We start from the raw sequence: 25384 nt of genomic DNA, 5'->3' as shown, positions 1-25384 counted from the left end.
GCGTGCAGTTTTTTCTGTGCGCTGTGTGCATTTCAGGGGAGGGAAAGTCTCTGTGCAGCTGCATGCAAAGCAGTTTAAAGGCAGAGCAGAAGTTATTCCAGCAATCGGTCTCTGCCATGCCTTACCCACCCCAAGGGTGGGCTGTTGCAGCCTGTGAAATGACTCAGCCAGGCAGGGGCACAGCATTATTTCCAGCATATCCTGATGAAGCACCTCAGCTTGAAGCTGCAAAGGATTTTTCCTTACCGTGGCTATTTGATGAAAAAGATAATGGTATCAGGCAGCTGGCTGCATAACAGCCATCTCTCTCTCCTCAGAGGGAAAAAAGAAAAAATGACTTCACATCAGACTATTACAAATACTAAAAGCAGAAACACACAGAGATTTTACAAAATACTTGCTAGACAGCGCAGCACACTGACTAAAAGAAATAATTTGAGTACAAGCTTAATAAGGCAGGGTAAAATATCCACCACCTTACAGATAATGACACTTGGAAAATGAGTCTGCTGTGTGTGATTTCACTGATGCCTGAGGGAGACAAAGCTCTTTCTGTTCATGTTTATCATACTTTCAGTCAGATTGCTGAATAATCATGTTTCCTTTATTTTAATTGGTAAGGAAGCTATTATACAGAAGGTGTTTCCATATGTTGCAGTTAATAAAGGCAATTCTTACTAATAAGAATAGGTTGTCTCTGCTCAGTTATCTGATGAAAAGCCCTCCTGTTGTGAGGAAAAAGCAGATCCTGTGGGTAGAAGACTCTCAGGGCTGCACGCTTCAGCGTCTACTGGAAAGAACCGTAAGCTGATGAATCCCAGGTCTTCTCCAACCGAGTCCAAATCAGTGACAGTCACTAGGGCATTTAAGGGTACTAGGAACACTTCATGTCATAATCTCTCCTTCATATTCATCCTTTTCTTGCTGGTGAAGGACAGTGGACAAGACCTGGATTCATCACTCCAGAAAATCAAAGCAAGTCCCTTCAGGAGATCAAAGTGCTTTGTTTTTTGAAGAAGCATCTGGGTCACTGTCTCCAGAGCTTCAAATCCTCCATGGAGAGTATGGCTAGTTATAATCTGAGATCACAGATGCTTTTTCAGGCTGAATCCATAAATCATATGGGGGGGAAATAATTTTTGAGGAATCACCCAGAGGTGCGAGACACCACTTAACATGTTTGTTTCTAACCATAGAGCTGAGTGCACATCCCCAACTAGATGAAAACCTCACATTTACATTATACTGTTAGAGCTACCTAGTAAAGAGATATAGGAAAAAAAAGTCTTGAAGCTCATCTCAGCTTAACATGATGTGTTTGGTGTCTGGCTACCTCTTAAAAAAGCCATACAGAAACCAAACCTATTGAAGGACACAACTTGCCTCAGATAAGCAACATATCCCAACTAGGTTTACACAGCAGTGCTACACACTGGTTGCCTCTTGATTTCAAAGTAGGGCACCTCTAAGTACCTGAGTAGAAAAAAGGCCTGCCTCAGTTGCCATTCCCACTTTCGAGGGACTGACAGTTTTCTACAAGTAGTTTCAAAAGGCACATCATCTCTCCATGGTAAGTATCCACCTGTAACCTTACAATTATGAACTTCAACGCATTGTGCAAGACATCTATTTATCCAGACATATCAAAATGCAGGAATTATTTTGTGGAGAGACATTTCTAATAGGAAATACTCTATTTCTTCATGTATTCCTGGGAAAGGCGTTCTGCTGGTTTTCACTATTCAGAATAGGCTTCAAGAAATGCAAAAAATACCCAAAGAAATAGGTGGATGCTTGCAAATATATAGACCATGGGACCAGTTCCTACACATGCAACTAGTCCAGCTGCATGTTCACTGCCACACATAATACTTTCCAGAATTTTAACCAAAGATAATATGGCCAGCATCTTGAAACGGGTCACTAATTATGGGCACTTCTAATTCGGTCTAAGTTTCAGAACTGCTGAACAACTCTTTGCCCTCATTTCAGGGTCTGGATGCTCAGCAGTTCAGAAAATCAAGTGACTCAAGCCAACATTGAAAAACATGAACACCCAAAGTTTGCAGCTGTTTTTGAATATGTAAGCCCCTCAAGGCTAAATCCCAGTTTAAAAGACACTGCAATAGTTTTGAAAGCTGCATATTTTTGTAACAAGCCACTAGAAGGCATAGACAAATATGGTGGGTGGACTCTGCATCCATATTCCTTCAGTGTGGTCAGCGCAAACAGTCCCCCTCTGACCAGCCAGTGCTGATGACTGGGAACAGAGAGGATAGCAGGACAGTCCAGGAGAGACCTGCACAGTGAATCAGAAGCAGCCCTTGCAGAGACAAGGGAAAACAAGGGCTGCTGTTGGATCCTGCCCCGCACACAGAACCCAGCCACAATCTGTCTGTAGAGTGTTTCGGTCTCAAAGATGCGGAAGGTCCCATGGTATCTGTGTTCACAATTAAACATGATTCTGACATGACTATGGTGCTGATGCTGTTATATCTTCAGTGCATGATGGTTCCTGGCTCTGTCCGTGCCTGCCTATTGTTCATGAGAGACTTTGTCTTTGCAATGATCGGAAAACAAGGTGTTCTGGAAGCTCTTTTCAGCTGTTATCTGGTGAACTTCTTACGGATTCTTCTGTAAGGAGGGGAGGAGGAAAGGAGGGAAAGAAGAAAGAGACAACAGAAAAGATAAATCTCAGTCTTTAACAGAAGACTGCTCAAGAGCTAATAACACACATAATAAATACTCTTACCAGAGCAGGAAGCCTAATTCATGGAAAAGAAACTTGCAGTCAACAAGAGTGAGCCCTGTCCATCAACTGATGATTCACAGTTGTCTCCAACTAGTAACTGATAATTGCTTAGTGGTGTTAGACAATATGTGGATGATAACATTTAATTATATGAAATCTGGGGCCAGAATACTCAAATGGTGAATCCTCACATGTGATATCAACACAGTAATGAAGGACCACAGAAGTAAGAACCTCATTCACACCCAAGTGAATGTGTTACTTCTGTAAAAGTGATGGACTGGGAGCAATTCTTATTGGCACTGTATCAATCCTGCAGATAACGCATGACCAAAATCTCTAGGCTTTTTGTACTGATGTCTTACAGATGCAGTAAATTCACTTTAGACTTTTAGATGATATATCAAACATATTAGCTACAGGCAGCCATAGTGTTTGTAGTGCAATCTTATACATCCAAGGATTGTTAATTCTGAAGCAAAAAGCTTTGTTAAGTTCTAACTGCTCTGTCTCTCTACTCTTATAAATCAATAACTACAAGGCTGAGTGTATCCAGGGTAGAGTATCAGAAAACACAGAAATTACACACACAGAGTATGTCAAGAACCATCTTCACTGGCAGAGTCCTGAATATAGACATTATTGGATACTGTCCTATTTTCTGAATTCACTCAAATTGAGAATCACATCTTCTGTTCAGGTAGTCTTTAAAGTTACAGAGATTTTGATCTTACGGAAATGAATTAAAGCAAACTGGGGGCTCTAACACTAAATGAGATAAGCTTTCTAATTCAAACTTTCCGAGATGAAAATGTGACCTGACTACAAACTACAGGGTGGTGATGTGCCTACCTGCATCAAGGCTTTGAGATGGTAACTCAAGAAGTGATTTGTCCCTTTCATCTTAATGGGCTGTTAACTCTGAAACTGAAAAATGGTGGCGCACAACACTGAAAATACAGAATCAGCTTAAAATAAATTATACTGAATACTAAATTAATGATTTGCATATTAAATTTCAAACACACATTTAGTTACTTGTTAAGTATTCCCCTGGAATGTAAGCCTCCAGTTGAGTAACTGAGCCACAGAAGAGAACATAATCAAAGACAAAACAGAAAGTAAAAAATGAGGAGAATATACTGTGCTGTTAGAGGTAAAAGGGAGCCTGAAAAATACACCTATTTTGGTTAATATATTTTAAAAGTGCAGAGAAGTATTAATTTTAGCCGCCTGAAAGAAGGACGTCATCAGCATCTCATGGCCTGGAATACCAAATTAGGATTTAGCATCATTCAGTAATAAGCACAACAAAAGAAAAGGATAGGAACTCCAAGAAAGTTAAGTTTAGGCTTTTCACACAATCCCACAGAGACACAAACTTACTGTTTCAGTACTTACTTTATGTGGTCATCTTAAATTAGGCCTAAGAAGATATTAAACTGATTGACAAGATACTGCATACCTTCCAGAACGGTAAGATCATAGAAATGTAACCCGAGAGTGGTAGAAATATATATTTCTAAAATAATGAGACAGCTAGGTTTTATAAATTCATGTGAATAGAACATAGCCATTACCCACACTGATTATTGATGGGGATCATTCCGGAAAAAGCTTACAGAACTGGATCCCTTTTGATATATTTGTTTGCAAAACTCTGTATTTATTTACAGAACGAATGTGGTCATTAATCATTTGGGAAGCCCATGGTTTACAAAAATATTAGATAATTGTTTGCCCTTCTGAATTTTTAATATAGCAACTTCATAAACTGCCAAGAGGTTCCCATGAACCATGAAAGCAATTTGCAGCTGACACTAAATGCAAGGAGAGTAAAGTATTTGTGATTTTGATTTGTGATTATTTTGTAAAGACAATAGTTAAAAGATGTAGTTATTCTCATTAAATGCTGGTTTGAAACTGGCATGAAGAAAGGCAGAACAAAAAAGGGGGAGGTCATCACATTATTACATCAAGCAAGCCACAAAAAGAGTCAACTCCTTACTTGGTATAAATGAAAGTAGCTCTACATAGACTGTCAGAAGAACTAATCTGGTATGCACTCTAAAAAGACAATCCAGCACTTCTATTTAAACAGGATTGTGAAAATGCTTCCAGAAATTAGCTTTCTGGGATATAGTCTTTCAGAAATAAAACTGGAAGAATGGAAATTTCCACTGACTTCATTAAATGTAATATTTAAACAACCATTTCACTAAAAGCCAAAACTGTTCTTCTTCCTGCAAAAAGTACAGAGTGGAGGGAACTGGTTTACACTGAAGAATTTAGCATCTAAATACAGTCAAGCTTTTTCAGAGGTGCTGATCAGGTTTTATAATGCTTCAGAGGTTTTTTTAACACTTAAACATGCAGGTTGTAATAGTAGCTGATGAAAGGCAGGAAATTCAAAGATAAGGTTGTCGTAGCCCTTTCACCGGAGCGCTTTGACACACTCTCCTCCCTCCCCCAGTGATACAGTGAATTAAGGGCAGAGTCACCTTTAATGTTCAATTTCCTCTCCCTTTTTCAGTTAGTACCAGCCATATGTTTTAATTACATAAAGCTTTTATTTGGTGATGGCAAGTAAATGGCTTTAATATGTGTAGCGTTGATAACATCCTTTGCAGTTGTTATGAGAGAGTAATTGCCATTTTCCACTGCTTCTTCCTTTGACTTTTGTACTAGTTACAGACTTCATTTGAAATGCAAATTAAAAAGTATTTTAAAGCCTTTGCATTGTATTTCTACCCCTCCTGAGACCAAAGGTATGAGAATGAATCAAACTTTTAATAGGTGATTGGTATATAAAGCCCACTGTGCTCATTTTTATGTCAAATGTGATTCACTGCCACTAATATAGGAATAAGACAAATTCTTTATGTCTGCATGATACTTCAATTAGTACCTGCAGATAAAAGTACGCAAGACCACCCGCACCTCTTCAGGGAAACATGGAAATGCACATAAGTACCACACACTATTAAGACCTATCTTCTCTTTGCAAGTTTCATGCACAGACTGGAACCTACTGGGTAGATATAATAGTTAGGCTGTATAAGGCATTTATGCCATGCTTAATTTTAATCAGGCAAATCACTTCAATGAACCAGCACTTCTGCAGGATCTAAGTGCACTTCATGCAACTAACCATCTGGTGAAGTTAAGTGCAATCCTATATAATCTGCTATGTCCAGATTTCTCAGGAATAGGACAGGTGGTAACAAAATTTCTCATTTGTGAAAGCTGACTCAAAGATCCCTGCTCTAATTATACTACACATTGAAACAGCAGCAATTTTTAAATAAAATAAAGCTTATGTTGGTCAAGAATGTGTTTTTCAAGCCTTTTTTAATAGCAGTTATAGGCATTACTTGCTTTAGCTCTGCTGATATCGAGTGTATCTCTCTGTTACTGTTTCTATATATAAACTGTTGTGCATCAGTCTGCCGCCTCTGCATTACACTCAGTTGCGGTAAGAACAGTGATTTTGGTCTATTCGCCTATACCAACAGAACTTAGGAAGTAATACTAAATAAATTCAAGTTATGGCAGAAGTTTTTACTGTGAGAGAAATTAATTGCATGTAAAGGCCCATTTAAATTTTATCAGATGACAAACCTTGTTTTGAAACCGTATGGAAAGAAACAAACATTTTCCTGTGAAGGGCAATCACCCCCAACACACACACATGCACACACTTTTGAGGTGTCTCTAACCCTTCTTAAATACCAAGGTGCTTTTGATGCTCTGTTTCCACTAAAAATACAGTAAGGACCTAACAAAAACCTGGCTACAGAGTTTTAAGACGAAGGGCATTGTATTGTGTTTCATGCTCTATCTAGATTAGTTTGATATTTTTGCCCAAGTCTTTCTTAGACTGATGCCATTTGAGTGACATCCTTATATACAAAGACCTAGTGCTGTGGAAATGTGTTATTATCCAGTTGTTGCTGGTAGCACAAAGGAACATACACAGGTTTGCAGCAGGTATGGGAGAACTGATTCCCTGGACAACCACAGCTGAAATGCCACCTCATCGCTAGATTGGAGTAAAGCATCCTGGCATGAGTTGTCAATTGTAAACAGCCACTTAAATAAGCCAGGTGCACAAAATACTGCCAACCACAAAAGAAGGTAGAATTTTAGACATGTACTCAATGATCTTATAGGCCTTTTTCAACCTAAACGATCCTATGATTCTGTAAGACGAGGTTTTGCATTCTGGCACAAGTTTTATGTGAAACTTGCAATCAGTCTGACCATCGAGACATTCAGAGATAAAAACTAAACTAAAAAAGAAAAAAAAGTCTTCTAGACAAAGATTCATAAAGTTGCTGCTGCTCCAGGACAATGTAAATTTTGTGCAATGTAAATTTTCAGTGCAAGCTCAAGGCTGGTTAGCAAAAACAACTATTTCAAAAAAACCCATCATTCCTTCGGGGTTATTGGACTCAACTATCACTCATTTCTCTGAGGGCTTCTTGTATCCAGAGGTACACTATAACTATTCAGTGGATTCGGTTACAAGAGGGGGCACTATTTTAGGAGGCTGATAGGCTTTCTATTAATTTCAACAGGCTTTTAAACAAAGTAAAAGGCCAAAATGCGTGCAATGCTGTCTGCTCAAAGAGAATTTAACTGGGATAAAGCTGTCGGCACACATGCTTAGAAACCTGACAGGTTACAGAGATCCTGAATGACTCACAGCACTTCCTACATTTCTCCCTGTGTGGAAATGAGAAGTATTTTATTTAACTGTCTATTTGGCTTGCTGGTTTAGACATTTTTTTTTTTTTCCCTCAGCACTCTGAGTCTAAAGCTCTCCCATACTCCATTAAAGTTTTAATCTAACCTCAAAATGACAGAAACTAGGATAAATATATTTGGAAGGCAGAAGTGGGTTGACACTGATATGCCTTTTAAAAATAAACTCCTTTGTGAAATGTTCATTTAGAAAACAAATCAGAAATGTTTTAATAAGCACCAGGCTACTGGAAAGCAGTTGCCATGAGCCACTTAGTTGTGTTGTAAAACTCATACAGATGGCAGATAGAGTGGTGCAACCTTTGTAAGATTAAAGAGGTGCTGCTGTGGGTATGCCAACATCATTTAAATGTTTTAAGAGCTTGTCTTATTTTTCTCCTCCTAGCAAGGAAATGTTTTCCTTTGCTGCTGTTTATCTTCCAATTTGGCATCAATATTTACAGAGCAAAACTGTTCTCTATGAACAATAAATTATAGTCACACCAGATACAAATTACAGTGTCAGATCTTCCTAAGAAGCTTAATATCATATTTTCAAGCATTGCAAAACCTTGAGGGTTTCTCAGATGCTTTGTGTTTCAAAGCAACAGCTTATAGCTACTATGTGTGTATGTCTGTCTGTCTGTCTGTGTGTGTTTGTGTGTGTATATGAAGCAATAAATAATGTTTTTTGAGCATTTTCTTTTCCGGAAGGAAAAATCCAGGTCGAGTGCTTAAAGCACAGACGTCTATGACTATATTATGACTGACCTCTTGCATGGCACAAGCCACCTCTCTGCCTCTTTCTACTTGCTGCTGATTTAAAATCTACTCATATCAAAATCTCCTTGGAACAGAAACCATCTCTGTGCATGCATTTTTAGAGTGCCTGAAACAACAGAGACCTTATTCATTATTGGAAGGATTTATATCCAGTTTTACTGCAAACAACTGGCATGGCTTTTGGAAAAACCACCTCGTTCGACAGATTTTTCCATGCTTTCATTTCCCTTGAAAATCATATATTTTATTAATATTTTAAAGTGGTTCAGGATGCTAGGAGAGAAGGAATTAAAGAAGTGCAAAGTCTTATACTCAGCATTACTATTAATTAATCAGTTGAATGCTGGAACTGAGAAAAACTTTTGACTCCTAAGAAACATTATAAATAGATGCTGTCATACAGCAGTCATCATATGATGGCTACATCTAAATCATAACAATCAGCAGTGAAATTCTTCTCCCAATTCATCTGTGAGCTTGGTACTTACCACCAAGACACTAAAGTTACCTACTGCAGATGGCTAAGACAAAAACAGGGCAGCATCGAGGCCCTACCAGACTGATTCATGGTAGGCACAGTTTAAAAAGGATCCCTTGATCTAGTTGGTAGGAATGATGGACACCATAGAGCTCCACATGGATTAAGTAGCTCAGGTCTTGCCCTGCATCTTGAGTGGAGCTTTGTGAACTCAGCAGTGACATTATCTCACTTTATACACTACACAGCAGTGACTAAGGCAGAGGCATGCTCAGAGCCACATACCTCTGACAGATTTTCCCCTTGAAAAAGGAAGAAACCGACAATGCCTAGCAAAGGTAGCTCAATAGAATGGGCAAAAAAGTAAATTATTCATACTCCTAAAAAAACCCCACAGCTCAGGATTCAATAGAGTTGTAACCTGAGCTATGGGACAATTGCTTGGCACCTTATCTGAAATTCATTAGCCTCTCCTTAGTTACTATCGACTACAGACATTTTAAGGCATGAAGCCTGCTGTATTAAAGAGTCACTTAACCTCTTCTCTCCATGAAAGCACACACAGCATCGCTGCAAATTTGTCAATATGTAGGCACCCTAGGAAGCCAAGGAGTCAGAAAGCCTTCTGCAGCTCACAGGCACAAACACCAGAAGATCTCAAAGCAACTCTGCTATTCTTCCTAACTATATCAGCAGAGTGTGGGTGAATTCCTACACTATGTAACTTTATACTCTACCAATAGGAATCTTCATTACCATCTAGTTATTCTGCAGGACAGCCACTCTGTATATTGATTAAACATCACTCACTATCAGATGAAAATATTACTCACATGGCAGCATATATTTTTTTCCTGAGACAGGCAATAAATTGGAGAAGACAATGCATCAGAGCTGGCTGAGAGTAGAATGCAATGTCGCTTTCCACTGCTCTCCAAACATCTTGCACATTAATTCCCAATTCCAGCCTTATCTCAGACTTTAGGATGGCAAAAATGTTCAGAATACACAACTTCTGTTTCTGGCCTTGGACTACAAGCATTAAGTGCCACTTCTCCAGCAACATTAAATACTGTGTTGAAAACTTTCAAAAATATTGTGTAACTAAAAATGTTTATCTAAGATAATAAAAAAATTTCTGTTACATGCTCCATAGCAGAAAAAAAGGCAATTTACTTTTGTTGCTCTTTCCAGCCTTGACACACTTTTAACAACCTATCTTAACTACTTTAGTATTTTATTTATTAAAACTGCTTCAACACAAATCTCTTTCTATGGCTTCTTATTAGTATTTCTGTTTCTTTCCTTCTTTCCTTACCTTGTTTGACTACTTCAGGGTAGATTTCAACTGAAGTTTTTGTCTTGGACACTGTCTTTACAGTATTACAGCTTATAATATTACCCAAGGCTCAAAGAAATTGACAATCATATTCCTCTTTATTAATTATGCATATACTTTTCCTGGAATAATATAAGTACCAATAGAGTATATTTGGAGGAGCTTCTCAGCATTCTGGCTACTTGCTATTAAGCAAGGGCTGAAAATCAAATTTAATCAGTCTTACCAGAAACAGTAGGAGAACAAAAGTTCCCTCACAAAACCATCCCCTGGGGCACTGCTCCGCACCATCGATCTTGTGCATCATCAACACTTACTTTGTGTACACACAAAAGCTCTGATGCAGAATATGGACTAGAAATGTGTACTGTGGCATCAACAGAAGAAAGCTTTACCACAGGATTATTTGATGCTAATTTTTAAGGTCAGCTTCATTTTGAAGATTGGATTTTAATATATTTTTTAAAATATTCATGTTACCAAAGGCCTATCCAAGTTCATTTTCAGCCACTCATGCTGCTCTCCACTATTATGGCCAGAACTTTTTGTGTCAGTATCTCATAGTGCTTTCTGGGCTGCTTAATTAAAAACTGCACAGCATCCTTAAGAGTAGCTATACATCAATATTATTCAAGTTTACAGACAAAAAGGTGGAGCTACTCAGAGCTGGTATCTCACATCAAGCAACCAAGGCAATTTGGGATTTTTAAAGTGTGGATCTGTGCTTTTTCCACCAGAACAACACTCCCATTGTATTTTGTCAGGTAAATATTTTAGCCTCTAACCATAGCACAAGTAAGGAAAACAGCCAGCCAGCTCCTTGGATGTTTGACAGGAACTGATAGTTATCTCTGTGACTGGCTTTTCCAGACACAGTCATTACGTTCTCTTTGGTATTTTACATTTTAAATGCCTATGTAGATACTTATGCAAGATTTTTTACAAAAAGAGAGTGACTAACATTTGTTTTTCCATAGCCTTACTTACATTAGTGCCAGAGGGCCATGAATTTAAAAGTTCTTAAGCAAAAAAAACCAAACCCAAACCTATCAGAGGAATATAATAAGAATAAATGATTGAATACATACACTGAAATATAGAGTAGCTCAGAATTGCGTCCTCTATATGTAATTTGAAACAAAAATTCAGTACAAGACTAACATAAATGAAAGTTAGCGAACAATTCTGTGTGAATTCTAAGACTTTGAGGATCATTGACATTATATATTTGAACATACCACAGTACGGTTTTATCATAATCTTTGTTGTTTAATTTTACCAACAGATCGTTCACCACAGGACTTACCTAGATTCTAAATCTACATGCACATTATTGCTGTGTATTTCTCTGCCTTCAAATGAAATAATTCTTAACCCTGCATCTACCTTCTACCAATTACTATTGCTCACATGCACAGAAATTGTAAAGAGGGAGAAAGATCTCTTACGACTAATATTGTGTGGTGTTAGAGGATTACAGTCATCAATAGCTAGGGTTTCCTGTGATAAACCTCTGTGGTTTAGGCATAAGAATGGTGAAAGTAGATTAATTTTAGTCCTAAACTAGTATTACTCTAGCCTTGATAAAGGTAACAATTGTATAATTAATCTTGTCTTCATCTTTTCTTTGATACTTATATACACAGAAGACTATCCTGGTCTGACAAGTTTGCATTTTTTATTGTTGTTTTGTATGTTTCCCAAGGCTTCGAAAAAGAAATTGGCTTCCCATACAAAGATGCTTCTTTATAGAAAAATTTCTTCATATTTGAATTGGTTTTAACTCCCACAACAGAAGACAACCAAATATTATAAAATGACACACTCCCACTGGGGATGTGGATTTAGGAAAAAGCTGAGCTGCAAGCTAACAAAAAGCTAAGCCCTAAGACCTTCAGTTAAAATATCCTATAAAGAGGATTGGGTTCAGCGACATCAAATCCTCTGCACAAACACAATATAGAGCTTCTGAAGGAAAACCTTTCGAAATGGCCAACCATACCACAAGAAATTCAAAATTTGTCAATAACTGTAAGAAAACAAGTTAAAAGAATTGCACAACATCCCAATTTAACATCTGACATGCAAGATATATTACTGACTAGGTGATGCACTCCAGCTGATTGATTGCACTCAGTGGGAGTCAGGCATGCATTTAAGAGCTTTGCTGAATTGGGTTTGCAAGGTCAAGGTTTATGGAAAAGTTCAGTACTTATACGGGAGCTTCTCCATCAACATCTGTGTTTAGGACAATCCTTAATGCACTTCTTATCATCCCCATGTTTCATTTAAGTTCATTTTTTTTTCCTCAGTTTCCAAAGAAAATAAAATTTTGCAAAAAGCCTCATTTCAGAAATTATATTTCCCTTCCCAAATATAAAATGCTCTGGCTACTTCTGCAGCTACAGACTGAATGTGAAATGACTTTTGTGAAGGTGAGCGGAAAAGATTGCAAATGGTTGAGTAACACCTCTAAATGTGCCACTGCTCTTTAGCTGAGTCATGTGAATTGTCCACATTTGAGCTCCTACCTAAGGTGCAACTGCAAAATAGACTTTGGTATCTAAGCCACCATAGAGAGGGAGCACAGCTGAATTTCTGCTCACAGCAGAGTGGGATGAGACAAGATCACTTTGCAAGATCCAATGCTGTGACTTTTCAGGCAGGAGTAACTAGGTCATTTACAACCATCTGTTCTTAGCCTCCGTTCCCCTGCGGTCATCAGTGAAGCTGTGCACTAATTAGTTTTCACCTGCTAACCAGTGGAGACACTTCTGAAACTAACAAATCACCCAGTTTCCGTCAGCAGATTCTGGACTCCTGTGGCAGCATTTCCATGAGTCTGTATTACCAATAAAAGTAAAAAAATTTCCTCTGAGAGAAGATCCCCTGCAAGGCTTCTGACCTGCTTCATGTACAACAGCCCTGTGAAAGAACAAAGTATCTTGTCTGATTCTTCAGACAAAAACCGTAGACAACTGTCTCCAAATCTTCAACAAAGAAAGTATTTAGGCACCTTATTAATTCTGATATGAGGAGTTAGGCATCTAAATACTTGGAGATATGAACTTAAAAAACCTGCTGGAGGTCTCAAGGGAAGTCTGTGGGGGAGCAGGGAACTGAATCAAATTTTCCTGAGCTCTAGGGAAGCACTCCCATTGCAACATCTTTCCCTTACCATGTAGGTCTACACTAGGCAAGTAGCTTACTACAATGTCACTGAAACTTCATCTTAAAACTTTCAGAAGATGAATACATAGCTCCAAACCAGAATGGTTTTATTTCATTTGTTCTGAAGACTGACAAAGAAAAACTCTTAATGCCATATGCTTTTCAAACCTACCAGCTCTAACTAATGGCACAACTTGTACTGAACTTTGGGTTTTGTTATGTACATGTTTTCCACGTATATATACATTATTTCTTTCATATGTTAAAAAAAATTGCATTCTTCAAATGAGTTGATTTTAGCTCCATGAAATGATCCTGCTTTTAAAAACAAACTTTTGCATTATCATAGTAGTGTTACTTCAATATTAAGTGTTGTAAAAGGAGACAGAGGAAAAACTCAATTAGATAAATGGTGAAAGAAAACATCTGTAGGTCCATGAATAGTGCTAAATGAGAAACAAATGGCAAGAGATTATGATCTGTTTTCTTTACCAATGGTTTCTATTCTGTATCACAGTACCTCAGCTGGAGCTCAGAGAAATATGATTTATAAGGTGTGAACCATGCACGGCATTCATCAACAGTCAACACTAAATAAGGTCAAAATAATAGCTCACAGAAACTATTAGACTATGGCTTTTCACTCTTATGAGTATATAACAAGTCTGAGCAGTAGCCAACCAAGTAGGACCACTCCTGAACTGTAGCAAAGAGAGTTCCTCCCCAAAGTCCCTATATGCAGTATTGTCACGGTGACTGGAAATGGTTGTCAGCTCACCTATGCTCAGCTGCAGCCAATCAATAAGATATTTGCAATACTATCAACAAGGATTAGACATAATTCTAAGGGATATATTCTGTAATCCCTGCTTTTCAAGATGTATGACAACTATATAATACAGCAAAAGTAAAGGAACCAGAAAATTACATCCTTAGAGGCTGATTTTCTGGCTGGAGGGCAGTAGCTGGTGCATCACGTTTTCAGGCTTGTAGCTGATGCTCCAAAGGTGCAGCCAGGCATCTTCAGGCAGCCAGTTACAGGGTTGAGGTCTGATGGCCACGGTGCCATGCAGGTGAGAAATGAAAGTGCACTATGCTCGGGTTTCAAGTTTGGTGAAGTTCAAAACCAGGATCTCAATTAAAATCAAATTGCCTCACCTTTATGAAAAGCAGAGATCATCCCTGAGTGTATATTAAACATACTTTTTCAGTGCACAAATTTTTTGCACAGCTGGGGACAACTGAAAAAACCAACAATAAACATACCTATGAACATGTCTGTGATACAAATTGCACATGTGAGGAGGAAGAAGGAGCAGAGCAGTTAGCACTGGGACTCTGACTTTGATCTAGACCTGCACTGGAGACTTACTCCTCCACTTTTCCCTTTTCTCCCAGCAACGTGGGTTGAGGGCAGGTCATTCACAACTCTGAGTACTGGTGATACTTAGAAGGGTTTGGTCCACCTGAGTTTTCAGCCTGCTTTTAGAAGCACAGGTTAGGGTTTACACCAATAAAGCTGCAATGCAGAGAAGGCTAGCAGTGTGTGCAGGAGCTTGAAGGGCTGTGAGCACCAGCATTACTCTCCCTCACTTCCGCAAGAGAACCAGACCACTGGCAGCAAGGCAAGACTCAATATTTTGCTGTGTCTGGTTGTCAGCCTCACATTCTCTTCTTTCTCAACATGCAGCTTTGGGTTTAAGCTTTTTGTGTGTGCTATGAGACATGCATAAATAAAAATGAGTGGTATCGGGTAATTTTCACAGCAATTGTGATACCCTCGCATAGTACTTCAACAAATCAAGGGAGGCTTTTCCTTTTGGAGAAAGAACTTAAAGTGAAGAATATGAAAATTGCCTATATAATGCTGCCACAGGGATGCCTCTCAAATCACTTCATCGGAATAAAGGAAGCAATGTCTGCTGGTAACAGCTAAAGATCACATTCTAATTTTAGCAGTTGCAGTTAACTCATTCCCAGTGGAGTTGCACTTACCGTGAGAAGGTTTCTAACTGCTTCAGCACTGAAAGGAAACAAGCATCGAGTCATTCAACTGCAGTTCTACAGGCAAATATGCTTTTTGGCCCACGAAGGGAAAGCATATGGAATCTGCTGCTATAACCCATTCAGCCAAATATTTCAACACATTTCTTATAATGCAAATGCTGGAAAAAAAATATCATTTTCCACACAGTGTTTTTGCTGTCCCTATACAAGTATGATCATTAGCATGCACATGCATTCTGTTATGGACAAAGCATGTGTATAGGAACTGTATGCACACTGCATACCAAGAATCAGTAAGAAATGTTTTAATCAACACATTTATTTCCCCTGACATCCAACAGCTAAATTACTAATTTTATTCATAGATTATATCTTATATAACTCAACAGATATTAAGCTGATATATTACGTTTTCATTAAAATTCTGGAGATCATAATATGAACTGTCCCATTTTTTCAATTATCATTTAACTACCAGAATGGTGATTCAGTATAAAGAATATAATTTCACACAATATAGTCACATGTTCTGCATTAACCTCTAACAGAGCCTGCAAAAGAATCCACATTACAACTAGTCAACAAGAGGGGAATAAAACCCAAAAAGCTTCCTTATAGCAAAGGTGATCTAGTACAATGTCCTGAATAAAATTCTTTTACACTTTTGAGACTTTTGTTTGATCCTAAAGCATGCACCTAGTTCTAGGAGAATCCTAGCAGCTAATACCCAAGTATATTAAAAAGAAATAAGGAGTCTCCCAAGGTAAGGCTGTTTAAAGAGTGATTTTTCAATGAATTGTGCAAACAGATTTGCACTTTAGAATAAAATCTTGACCAAGTTATTTCACAGTAGGGAATGAGAAATCCTTTTTCTTTCAAAAAGGATAAGAAAAAAGGAAAATACAAAAATGTTAAATCCATCAAAGGTCAACATAAAATTATGATGTAATGTCAAGATAAGTGTTCCTGAACTGTCATCTGCTTTTCTGCCTGGATTAATCCCTGCTGTGAGCCTGTGACTGAAGAGAGGAGCAGAAATCCCAAGGGAGCTGAGCTCACACAGGCACAAGGAAGGCTTTTGAATGGAGAGTGCCGCGTGTCACCACCGATGAAACAGCAAAACTGGGGACTTGGCGTGAGCCAGCAATGTGCACTCACAGCCCAGAAAGCCAACCGTATCCTGCGTGCCCAGCAGCTTGAGGGAGGTGATTCTGTCTCTCTATTCCACTCTGGTGAGACCCTTCCTGGAGAGTACTGCATCAAGCTCTGGTGTCCTCAGCACAGGAAAGATATGGACCTGTTGGAGCAGGTCCAGAGGAGTGCCACAAAAAAAGACCAGAGGGATGAAACACCTCCCCTATGAAGACAGGCTGAGAGACTTGGGGTTGGTCAACAAGGAGAAAAGAAGGATCTGGGGAAACCTTATAGCAGTCTTCGAGTACTTAAAGAGGGCTTATAAGAAAGATGGGAACAAACTTTTTAGTAGGGCCTGTAGTGACAGGACAAGGGGCAATTGTTTTAAACTAAAAAAGGGTAGATCTAAACTATAATATATGTAAGAAATTTTTTATAATGAGGATGGTGAAACTCTGGAGCAGGTTGCCCAGAGAAGCTGTAGATGGCTGATCCCTAGAAACATTCAAGGTCAGGTTGGACTGGGCTGTGAGCAACCTGATCTAGTTGAAGATGTCCCTGCTCATTGCAGGGGGCTTGGACTAGATGACCTTTGGTGGTCTCTTCCAACCCAAACCATACTGTGATTCTGTTGTGTCTGTCTTCCATGCTTTTTTAATCAACAAATACACATGATAAAACAGGCAGGATCCTGATGCAGCATGAAATAAGTGCCCTAAAGAATGAGTTGTTACCTTGACTCAAACGGGATGATTATTTCTGAGCTAAGTGTTCAGAACATATTTAAACACATATTAAACTTCAAAGGAGAGAAAGTTTGTGACTCCCATTGGTTATAGTTCTGAAGATGAATGTGAGTGAGGCACTATTACTCCTCGTGTGTTGCTAGCACAGCAGGAAGCGGCGTGGATATGGACTGGCACTGAACCTACAGGGTTAGCTCTGGACAGGTTGGAAATGGCTGTACTGGGGGGGCTCAACCCATGCCAGTCCTTGAGCATTCCCTGCTGCGTTTCTTCAGCACCATCAAGACAAAGTTTTCAGGCATCTCCTTTTTTGAGGGAGTATCAAAGAGGTCTAACTGCCCTATGTTTCCCATACCAGGAGATCTCAAATGTTACTCTTTAAACTTTTAATGATTTGGAGAAGAGCAGCAGATGCAGATTCACACAGAATCACAGAACGTTAGGGATTGGAAGGGACCTCAAAAGATCATCTAGTCCAATCCCCCTGCCGGAGCAGGAACACCTAGATGAGGTTACACAGGAAGGTGTCCAGGCGGGTTTTGAATGTCTCCAGAGAGGATTGAGCCCCTTGTTTACCACCATCATGGGTGCAGAGGGGAGACAGCGCAAGTTCTGCCTTGCTGTCTGGCCCAGGTATGGTGCCTGCAGCCATGGGAGTGGGGAGAAGGATTTCCTAGGATGGGAACGGGCAGGGCTATTGCTGATGAGTGTTTTGCAAAGGCTGGATTCATCTCACCATAGTTTGATCACCCAGAATTTAAACATCTAGACGAGGCCAGTTGCCTGGACTACCTCTGAGAGCAACAGGGGGAGACAAACACTGTCACTGTAGGACTCATCTCATCCTTTGACAGGCATTTCTCTATAATAATTGAAAATAATTTTGAAAATTCTAGAACTCTGAAAGGTTACCAGTCTCACTTCGAGGGTATAATCACTGGGGATTAGTCTGATACTAAAAAGTGCTTTGCATCAAACAACTCTCAAAATAATGAATGCTATCAATCTGGGCTAAATACCAGAAGATTAAGAGCTCATCATTCTCCTACCACTCTCTCTGAATTGTCGCATTCCTCACACAAAAGAACAATGAAGTGTCATTTTTAATTGATCTTGAAATAACAAACAAATTGTCACATAATAGTATTTTGACTACTTTAGCTGAATATACCATAAATAAGCCTAAATATGCACATTTTCCTAGGTTAGCTCTATATTTACATATGTTCTTTCTCTCCCCTCTTTTTATTATTTACATTTTTGTTCAACTACCAGCTTTTCTAGGCTTGTGAAATAATCACAGAAGTGACGAGCAGTCTGATGTCATTTGATGTAGTAATTCCCTTGCTCAAGTGAGATTTAAAGGTTTTTAAATAACAGGCCCGGCAACCACAGCTTACAAAAATAGACTGTAACTTCTTGCCTTAGTCTGAATTAAATCAGGGAGTGGCCAGATCTTAACAAGGGAAGGAAAGAACAGAGGAGCCTCCAGAAAACTAGCGACTCTTCCATGACATCAAGCTCTACTGGGAAGAGCAAAAACTCACTAAATTTTACCAATTAAAATCTGTAAATGAAAGACTGAAAAAGACGATCATAGTTACTTTTAAAGGAAATCAATTTCTAGGCTGGAAAAGAAGCTGTCTGCTGTAAATTTTTCTATTGTGTGCTATATATTTTTCAAGTTCTGTAAATTTTAGCCTACATTGTGGATGCATTTACATTTTGCTGAACTATCAGATATGCCTTAAACTTCATTGTATATGAACTACAATTAATAACAGTTTAAAAGTTCTAATCTTTGCCACAGAGAAGCAGCCCTGACTGAATAAGTCTTATTAGCAAAATCTGATGATATTAATATGCAAGAGATGCAAAGTTGGGTGTATGTTTTGTTGTAACATTGCTCTTCTCTGTAACGCAACCTCAAATAATAATGACAAAAACTTATTCAAATAGTGGATCAATAACATGTATGCAGTGAAGCCTTATTCCCTGCTCAGATTTCATTTCTCTTACCTGGTCTCTTCTGTAGCTATAAAGAAACCATCATCTGAAGCATCAAGCCAATTTTGCCTCTGTCTCTTGATCACTGGAATGGTGCTTGTCTTAATGGCACTTGCACTGGCTTGCAAGGCCTTACCATTAGTCATATGAACATGGGGAGCAGCATGCTGAAATCATAACAAAAAATGGGAAAGGTATTTGCCTGAGAAAATGCATAATTCTGTTAACTAATTCTCCTGTAAAGGGCAGCCTACACATAGCACCCTTCTCAAAGACCAGTTTGTCTTCCTCAACCAGCACCTGGAGGCCAGGTAACACACTGACATGTTTTACACACAGCTCTGAAACCTCTTTAAAAACTAAATTAACTATTGCCAATGTCATTCCATACAAAGAGAAATTGAGGGATGAATCAATGCCATGAACTAAGCAGTCCTGCAACTGAAACCTGGTGACTGTAGGAGAGAATTCACATTTTCTGAGCAAAACCCCAGTATCCCAACCAATGAGATATGAGACTTGTTTCTTCATCCAAGTATGGCATTAATCTAATTTTATGAAAACCTATACTTCTCACTTCATAGGTCCTTACTCTGTCTGTCTTTTTAAATAAACATCACTGTAGAAGACAAGTGCTGCTGACCTAAACGGAAGCAGGGTAACAAAATGTTGATATCACTTTGCTGGTGCCATGGTTCTTAGGTTCACTCAACAGTTGTTATGTATATTAGAGCTGACTGCAACATGTCTGCCTTCATTTTAATACAGATAATATTAAACATAAAACAATGCATTCATTTTGCACTAAAACTTATCTGGAATAACTGTGCAACAAGATAGCAAGTACTTAGATCTAATAAGAGAAGCTGTCATCTTATACATGAAAAGAAGACACTAAAAAGAATATTTTCTATATGGTGTATAGGTAACATTTTGGAAGCATGTCCCATGACAAGTATATTAAATTTAGAAGTAATAGTCTTGCTTGCCACATGATTGATTACCAGCAGGAATAAATAATGACACTATTTGATTGAAACAGGCATGTTAGAAGACGAAAGTTTTGCTTACTTTATCTCACATGGATTAAGCATCATGTTTTCATAGGAAGAAGCATGGTTGCTTGGTTAAATAATACAAGTATTCCTCATCACTGAAAGCATTTCTGTAGTATTCCTAAAACATGCACAATTCTGCATATTCATGGGCGTAACCTCTAATTAGAAGGCTGATTCCACAGACACTGAGTAAGGAAGAGGCTGGTAACATCCACGAAGGCTTGCAGAACAGAATGCAAAACTTGTCTTTTACATCATATCATAAAAATACAACAGCCAAAAATAATAAACAAGGGCCTCATTTCTTCTGCATAATTCAAACACTTGTATTCAATGTATTATATTCATATTATGCCACAATTTTTAACACATCCCAATCCATATAATTTGCTCCCTCCAGTAGGACAAATTTTATGCATTCAACAAAAAATTCCAGTGTTCATTATTTTACTGCAAATAATGGAGTAATCTCCTCTATGATTCCTTAGATCTGTCATAACAAAACCAAACAAGAACAAAAAGAGCAACAAGACATCAAATTTGAGTGCTTTACAGATAAGTCCATTTTCCATTGCCTTAGAAAGAAAGAAGGCTTATGGTGAACTTAGTTGCTGTTGCACCTAGTTAGAGCTGTAAATCTATCTTTGTAGTCCCTTTAAATATTTCGTAATTTTTTCCATTTTTTTATTCAGTGTCTAGATCGCAGTTTGGTTTTCACATATTTTTTGTGTTGGCTTTGGTGGGGAGAAATACGTATAGGACATGCTACTAGAAGTAACACATTCGTTTGTTAGAAGAAATTCAGGATAAAATACATAGTTTGGATGAAATTAGAAATTCATTAAAGTACTTAACTGATGATCTCTTAGTGTACGAAGTAGATAGCGCTCAAAAAGTGAGTAGGAATTCATGCATGGGAAATGCTGCCATACATCCAATTTCACAGTATACCCAAACTAAGTATTTTTATCTGGCAATGGGCATTACCATACATTACAGATGAACATTCAAGGACTCAAAGGGCAATACTTTGCTGTGCTTCCTCAGTCAGAAATCGGTTTAAGTTACCAAATATAATGGTTTATATCCTTTCACAGGCTCCCTCCTAATACACTGCTGAATGTTTCCTTTACTGAAAGCAATATGTACAGACAGAAAATGATCAGGAAATGTACAGGGTACAAAAAGTGCATTTCCTATGCCATAAACTCTGAAGAACAGTTAAGCCTCTTGGAAACAGTATGTGTTTTTTCATAATACTTTTTACCTCGGCAGAGACAGATGTTGTTAGCAGTTCTGAACTTCTGCTTTGTCTACTTTTATTAGACCCTAACTCTTATTTCAGGCAAGATGAAACATCACAGAAAATAGTGCAAGGGTTATAATATAATATAATTTCTGTTGCATCATATTGGCTAGAACTTTCTCTTTTATTTTGCTTCGTCCCCAGTGCTTTCAAGCTATTTGAAGAAATTAATTACATTTTACTTAAGGACAACAGAAAATAAGAGCATTGTTCTCCAGCCTGTGTGTTAGGAAACCACATTATCTTTAATTTCTAGTTAATCAAAACAATTGAAATTCTTGAACAGTTTAGAGAATCTGTTCATTATTTCCTCTCTAAAAATATACTTACCACTGTGTATCAAAATGAGCATTCAATGCCACTGTCATATTAATATCAACACCAAAATTAAAATGAAATTTCATACAAAGTACCTGTTAAATGTTTTTCTTTTTTTTTAATTAATTTTCCCCCTCTTGCACACAGTTACGCTAGGAAGGTTATGAAAGCCTCAGGAATGCTACCTGTACCACCACAGAAGCCCTACTCAATCAAAAAACTCTGCATGCAGAAAGCTCCAACAATTTCATCATAACACTGCCGTGTGCAATTAGCAGCTGACATTTTGATTACGACTGTGTCACTAATGAGCTGTGCTGCAACCACACCATTGGTATTAAGAGTCCTCATACCAGAGGCAGATCACAGAGCAGCACCTCAGCAGCAGGAGCTTTACTAAGAGTTAGCTAACTGCATGTTGGCAAATCCGCATCTGTGCTGAGTGACTATTTTCTTCCAAGTTTTTAATCATCTCAATCTGGGTACGCTCCTTCCCAGAATCGTTCCTTGCCCAAAAGTCATCATAAGAAAACCTATCTTGGAACGCACTTGAAAGAAAAACCTCTCAAGGCTAATGGAGCTCTGGTTCAGGCAATGTTGTATCCAGCAGAGAAGACAAATATTTCAGTCAGCACAGAGTTATCTGGGAAGCGTTTCACCTGTCGAACAGGAGGTCTCCATGCTGGAGACTGAACCCATCCTCAGAGACTTCTGAGACCAAAGGTAATCTTTTCAAGGTCTTCAGCAAGGAGGAGCTTATGGGAAGACCATTTGTTAAAATGCCTTCACAGCTTCACCTGTCCCCTGATAAAACACTTCTCCATGGGCACCAGTCTCAGGTACTTCTCTCACAGGCTGGTTCACAGCTCAATTTCTGGAAGCTGCTTGCAAGTGCTTCTAATCAAAACTCACCTGGCACAGGCACAAATGTCCATTTTCCAGTAAGCAAGTCATACACCTCCAATGGTCAATGAATGCAACCGTCCTTTTCACGAGGAAGCTACATAAGAAAGTGTTTCTCTCAGCTAAACCTTCTGGAAGAAGCAGCACTCATTAAATCAGCTATTAACTCCATCAGCTGCTTAACTGTAAATCCAGGTCTTTCAATACAAGGTGTACTAGAAGTAAGGCTTTGCTATGTTTGAGAAACAGAGGAATTAGCTGCATAGCATCGCTATATATGTGATATGTGCTGTAGAGGCAACTACCAGTCCAACTAAGTTTGGATACTGTTCCAAAAGCACCTATAAAGATACTCCACAAACTCCTTACATTAAAGTGACAACTTAAGACAGCATCTCTGTTATGGAGGGTAAATCTCATGTTTTCATTGGCTCCCAGAGGAATTCCAGGCACAAGGATATAAAGATGCATGATCCTGTCTATGTTAAAATGCAAGGTTCTTGTCCAAAAATTTCTCAGCTGGTACTGGGATATATATGGCTGAGTATTTATTCTTTGAGAGCCACTGAAAAGGCATTCAGCTTTGAAATAAATACATAACACCAACAGACATTGTAAGTGTAAAAGTTAATGGTGAATGTCCCTGCTGTGACTGAAAGAATGTTTAAGTGAATTATCACAAATTCCGAAGTGGTCTTGAATTTACGATCTCTTACATTCTTTCCTTTCCTTTCAAAAGGAAAAAATTCCCACTGTCTTAAGTTAGCATTTTAAAAAAATTTTCTCACCTCTAAACAAAAAAAATCAAATCAAATCAAATCAAATCAAATCAGAGCAAATGCAGTTCATTACATGGAGAAAAAAAAATCACTAGAAGAAATCAAGCATGTGCAGATGACTGGTAATAATCCGTATTAATTGGTTCAATATATTTTGCATTGACTTAATTATAGAGGATATAGTGTAAAACAAGTGTAGAATTAGTTTAAGTTTAAATGAGGTATTGATTCTGTCTTGCCACACCTGGAGTGCTCTTATTTGCAAAGGCATTATTAGCCTTATATCTCTAATAAGTATCAAGGTTTGAGGATAGTTTGGTTTATTGATTCACAGAGATTTGAGATGAATGCAAAAATTAGAAAATATGTTCATAGGGGTTTCCACACAGCGTGAAGTTACAAATGTCAGTACATTCATTTTGGGTATAAAATTTCATTAAAAAATATATATATATATTTTCAAGCAACAGATTGTTTAGAAGAAATAAACCAAACAGTCAACACAAGTATTACTTTTGAATCTCCTTATTTGCTATCAAACCTTTCACAAAACACCTAGAATAGATGTAATGCTGAAAATCCAAGTCAGTGGCTCTTCTGTGCAAGAGGAATTAAAAAAACAACCAAACAAAATAGTTGACTTTCCAAAGTTAAATATAGGCTAAAATACTACAATGTTTATAGCCTCTATATTTCATGGAATTTACACAAAAGCTATATAAACTATTAATAAATCATGTCTTTAAAAGCAGCATTTTGAAGTAAATATTTATTTATTTAAATCAGTAAATCAGTAATGAAAGACTAAATTAGTCATTTACCCACAGAATAAAAGGAAATCTATTTTCTAATTAAAACTTAGACAAATTCCTTGCTCCCTTCCCCTCACACAAACCCTTAAAAATGTCTAGTTTTTTACTTTTACAAACAAAAATATGAAACAAAAAATAGGAAGCCATCGCTGTATTTAAATACAGAAGAATTCTTGTGACGTTCTCAGAAAAAAATGCACTTCTTTTTCCTGAGCAAAGCGCACTCTATTCATCATTGGCTTTGATTTAAACATAAATCTAAATCTTCAGGAACAAGATGAGGTTTAATGCCTTACTTATGTTATTTCACCATCTGTACATGCAACTTAGAAGCACTGCAAATACTTCGCCTTGGTAAGACAAAAGGTTTCTACATCAAAGCACCCCAGGCAGTATTCAGATTTGCTGCTATACCTCTCACATTCTGATTGACTAAAGATCACTTTTTATCTGTTACAATATTAACCATAATCAGTCTAACAAGAGGATTGTAATTATTTATTGCAATAGTCATGCAGAAATGGATCTCGGCAATATTGCTTTACTATGTCTGTACTGAATAGATAATCTCATTCTGTTCCTAATGCACCAAATGGTCTATTTTCTGGCTTCACTGACATATTCTACCTACTCATTAGAGAGTAAGAAATTTTCCATTACACAATTTTTTAATTGCAGAGAGGAGTGGACATACTGTTATAACCTTTTCACATTGTCTAAACAGAATACTTGCTTTTAACTGTACTTTATTTAAGTGCAGTGGACAATTACTGCACCCTGCTTTGACTGCAGACCATTAGTCTGAGCAGTCTGAGTTGTCGGCAGAGAGGTCTGGAGAGGTTCACAGCACAAGAATTTCAAGAAGTTATTTAAAAACCTTTCTCTTATCTCTAAAGTTTGGCCATGTTTTGGTGTGAGGACACATTTACAAAGGCAAAAACCCCATTTCTTTGGGTCAGCTTTTAGAGCTGTTTTGATAATGGAAAAGAGAGACTAACAAAATGCAAGTTATCTTCAGAGTAAAATTAACCTCTAGCTCTTTCCC

At 38.0% G+C, this 25384-nt stretch overlaps 1 protein-coding gene across 1 annotated transcript in view; it reads right to left on the bottom strand.

Annotated features, from left to right (window-relative positions):
* Window positions 1-2612: 2612 nt before the first annotated feature.
* MTA3 (metastasis associated 1 family, member 3) overlaps window positions 2613-25384 on the bottom strand; it is a gene marked incomplete at its 5' end in the record, with an annotated part of 98787 nt that continues 76015 nt past the window's right edge. Inside the window, 3 exons of the mRNA XM_010184603.1 lie at window positions 2613-2634; window positions 15265-15292; window positions 19176-19330. Of these exons, the coding sequence (XP_010182905.1) occupies window positions 2623-2634; window positions 15265-15292; window positions 19176-19330 (195 nt within the window). The remainder of the gene's footprint in view (window positions 2635-15264; window positions 15293-19175; window positions 19331-25384) is intronic.

The sequence above is a fragment of the Mesitornis unicolor genome, unplaced genomic scaffold (assembly GCF_000695765.1).
Source record: "Mesitornis unicolor isolate BGI_N332 unplaced genomic scaffold, ASM69576v1 scaffold8245, whole genome shotgun sequence".
Taxonomy (NCBI): domain Eukaryota; kingdom Metazoa; phylum Chordata; class Aves; order Mesitornithiformes; family Mesitornithidae; genus Mesitornis; species Mesitornis unicolor.
Note: the sequence above shows the minus strand (reverse complement) of the source record. Positions and strands in the feature narration are given on the sequence as shown.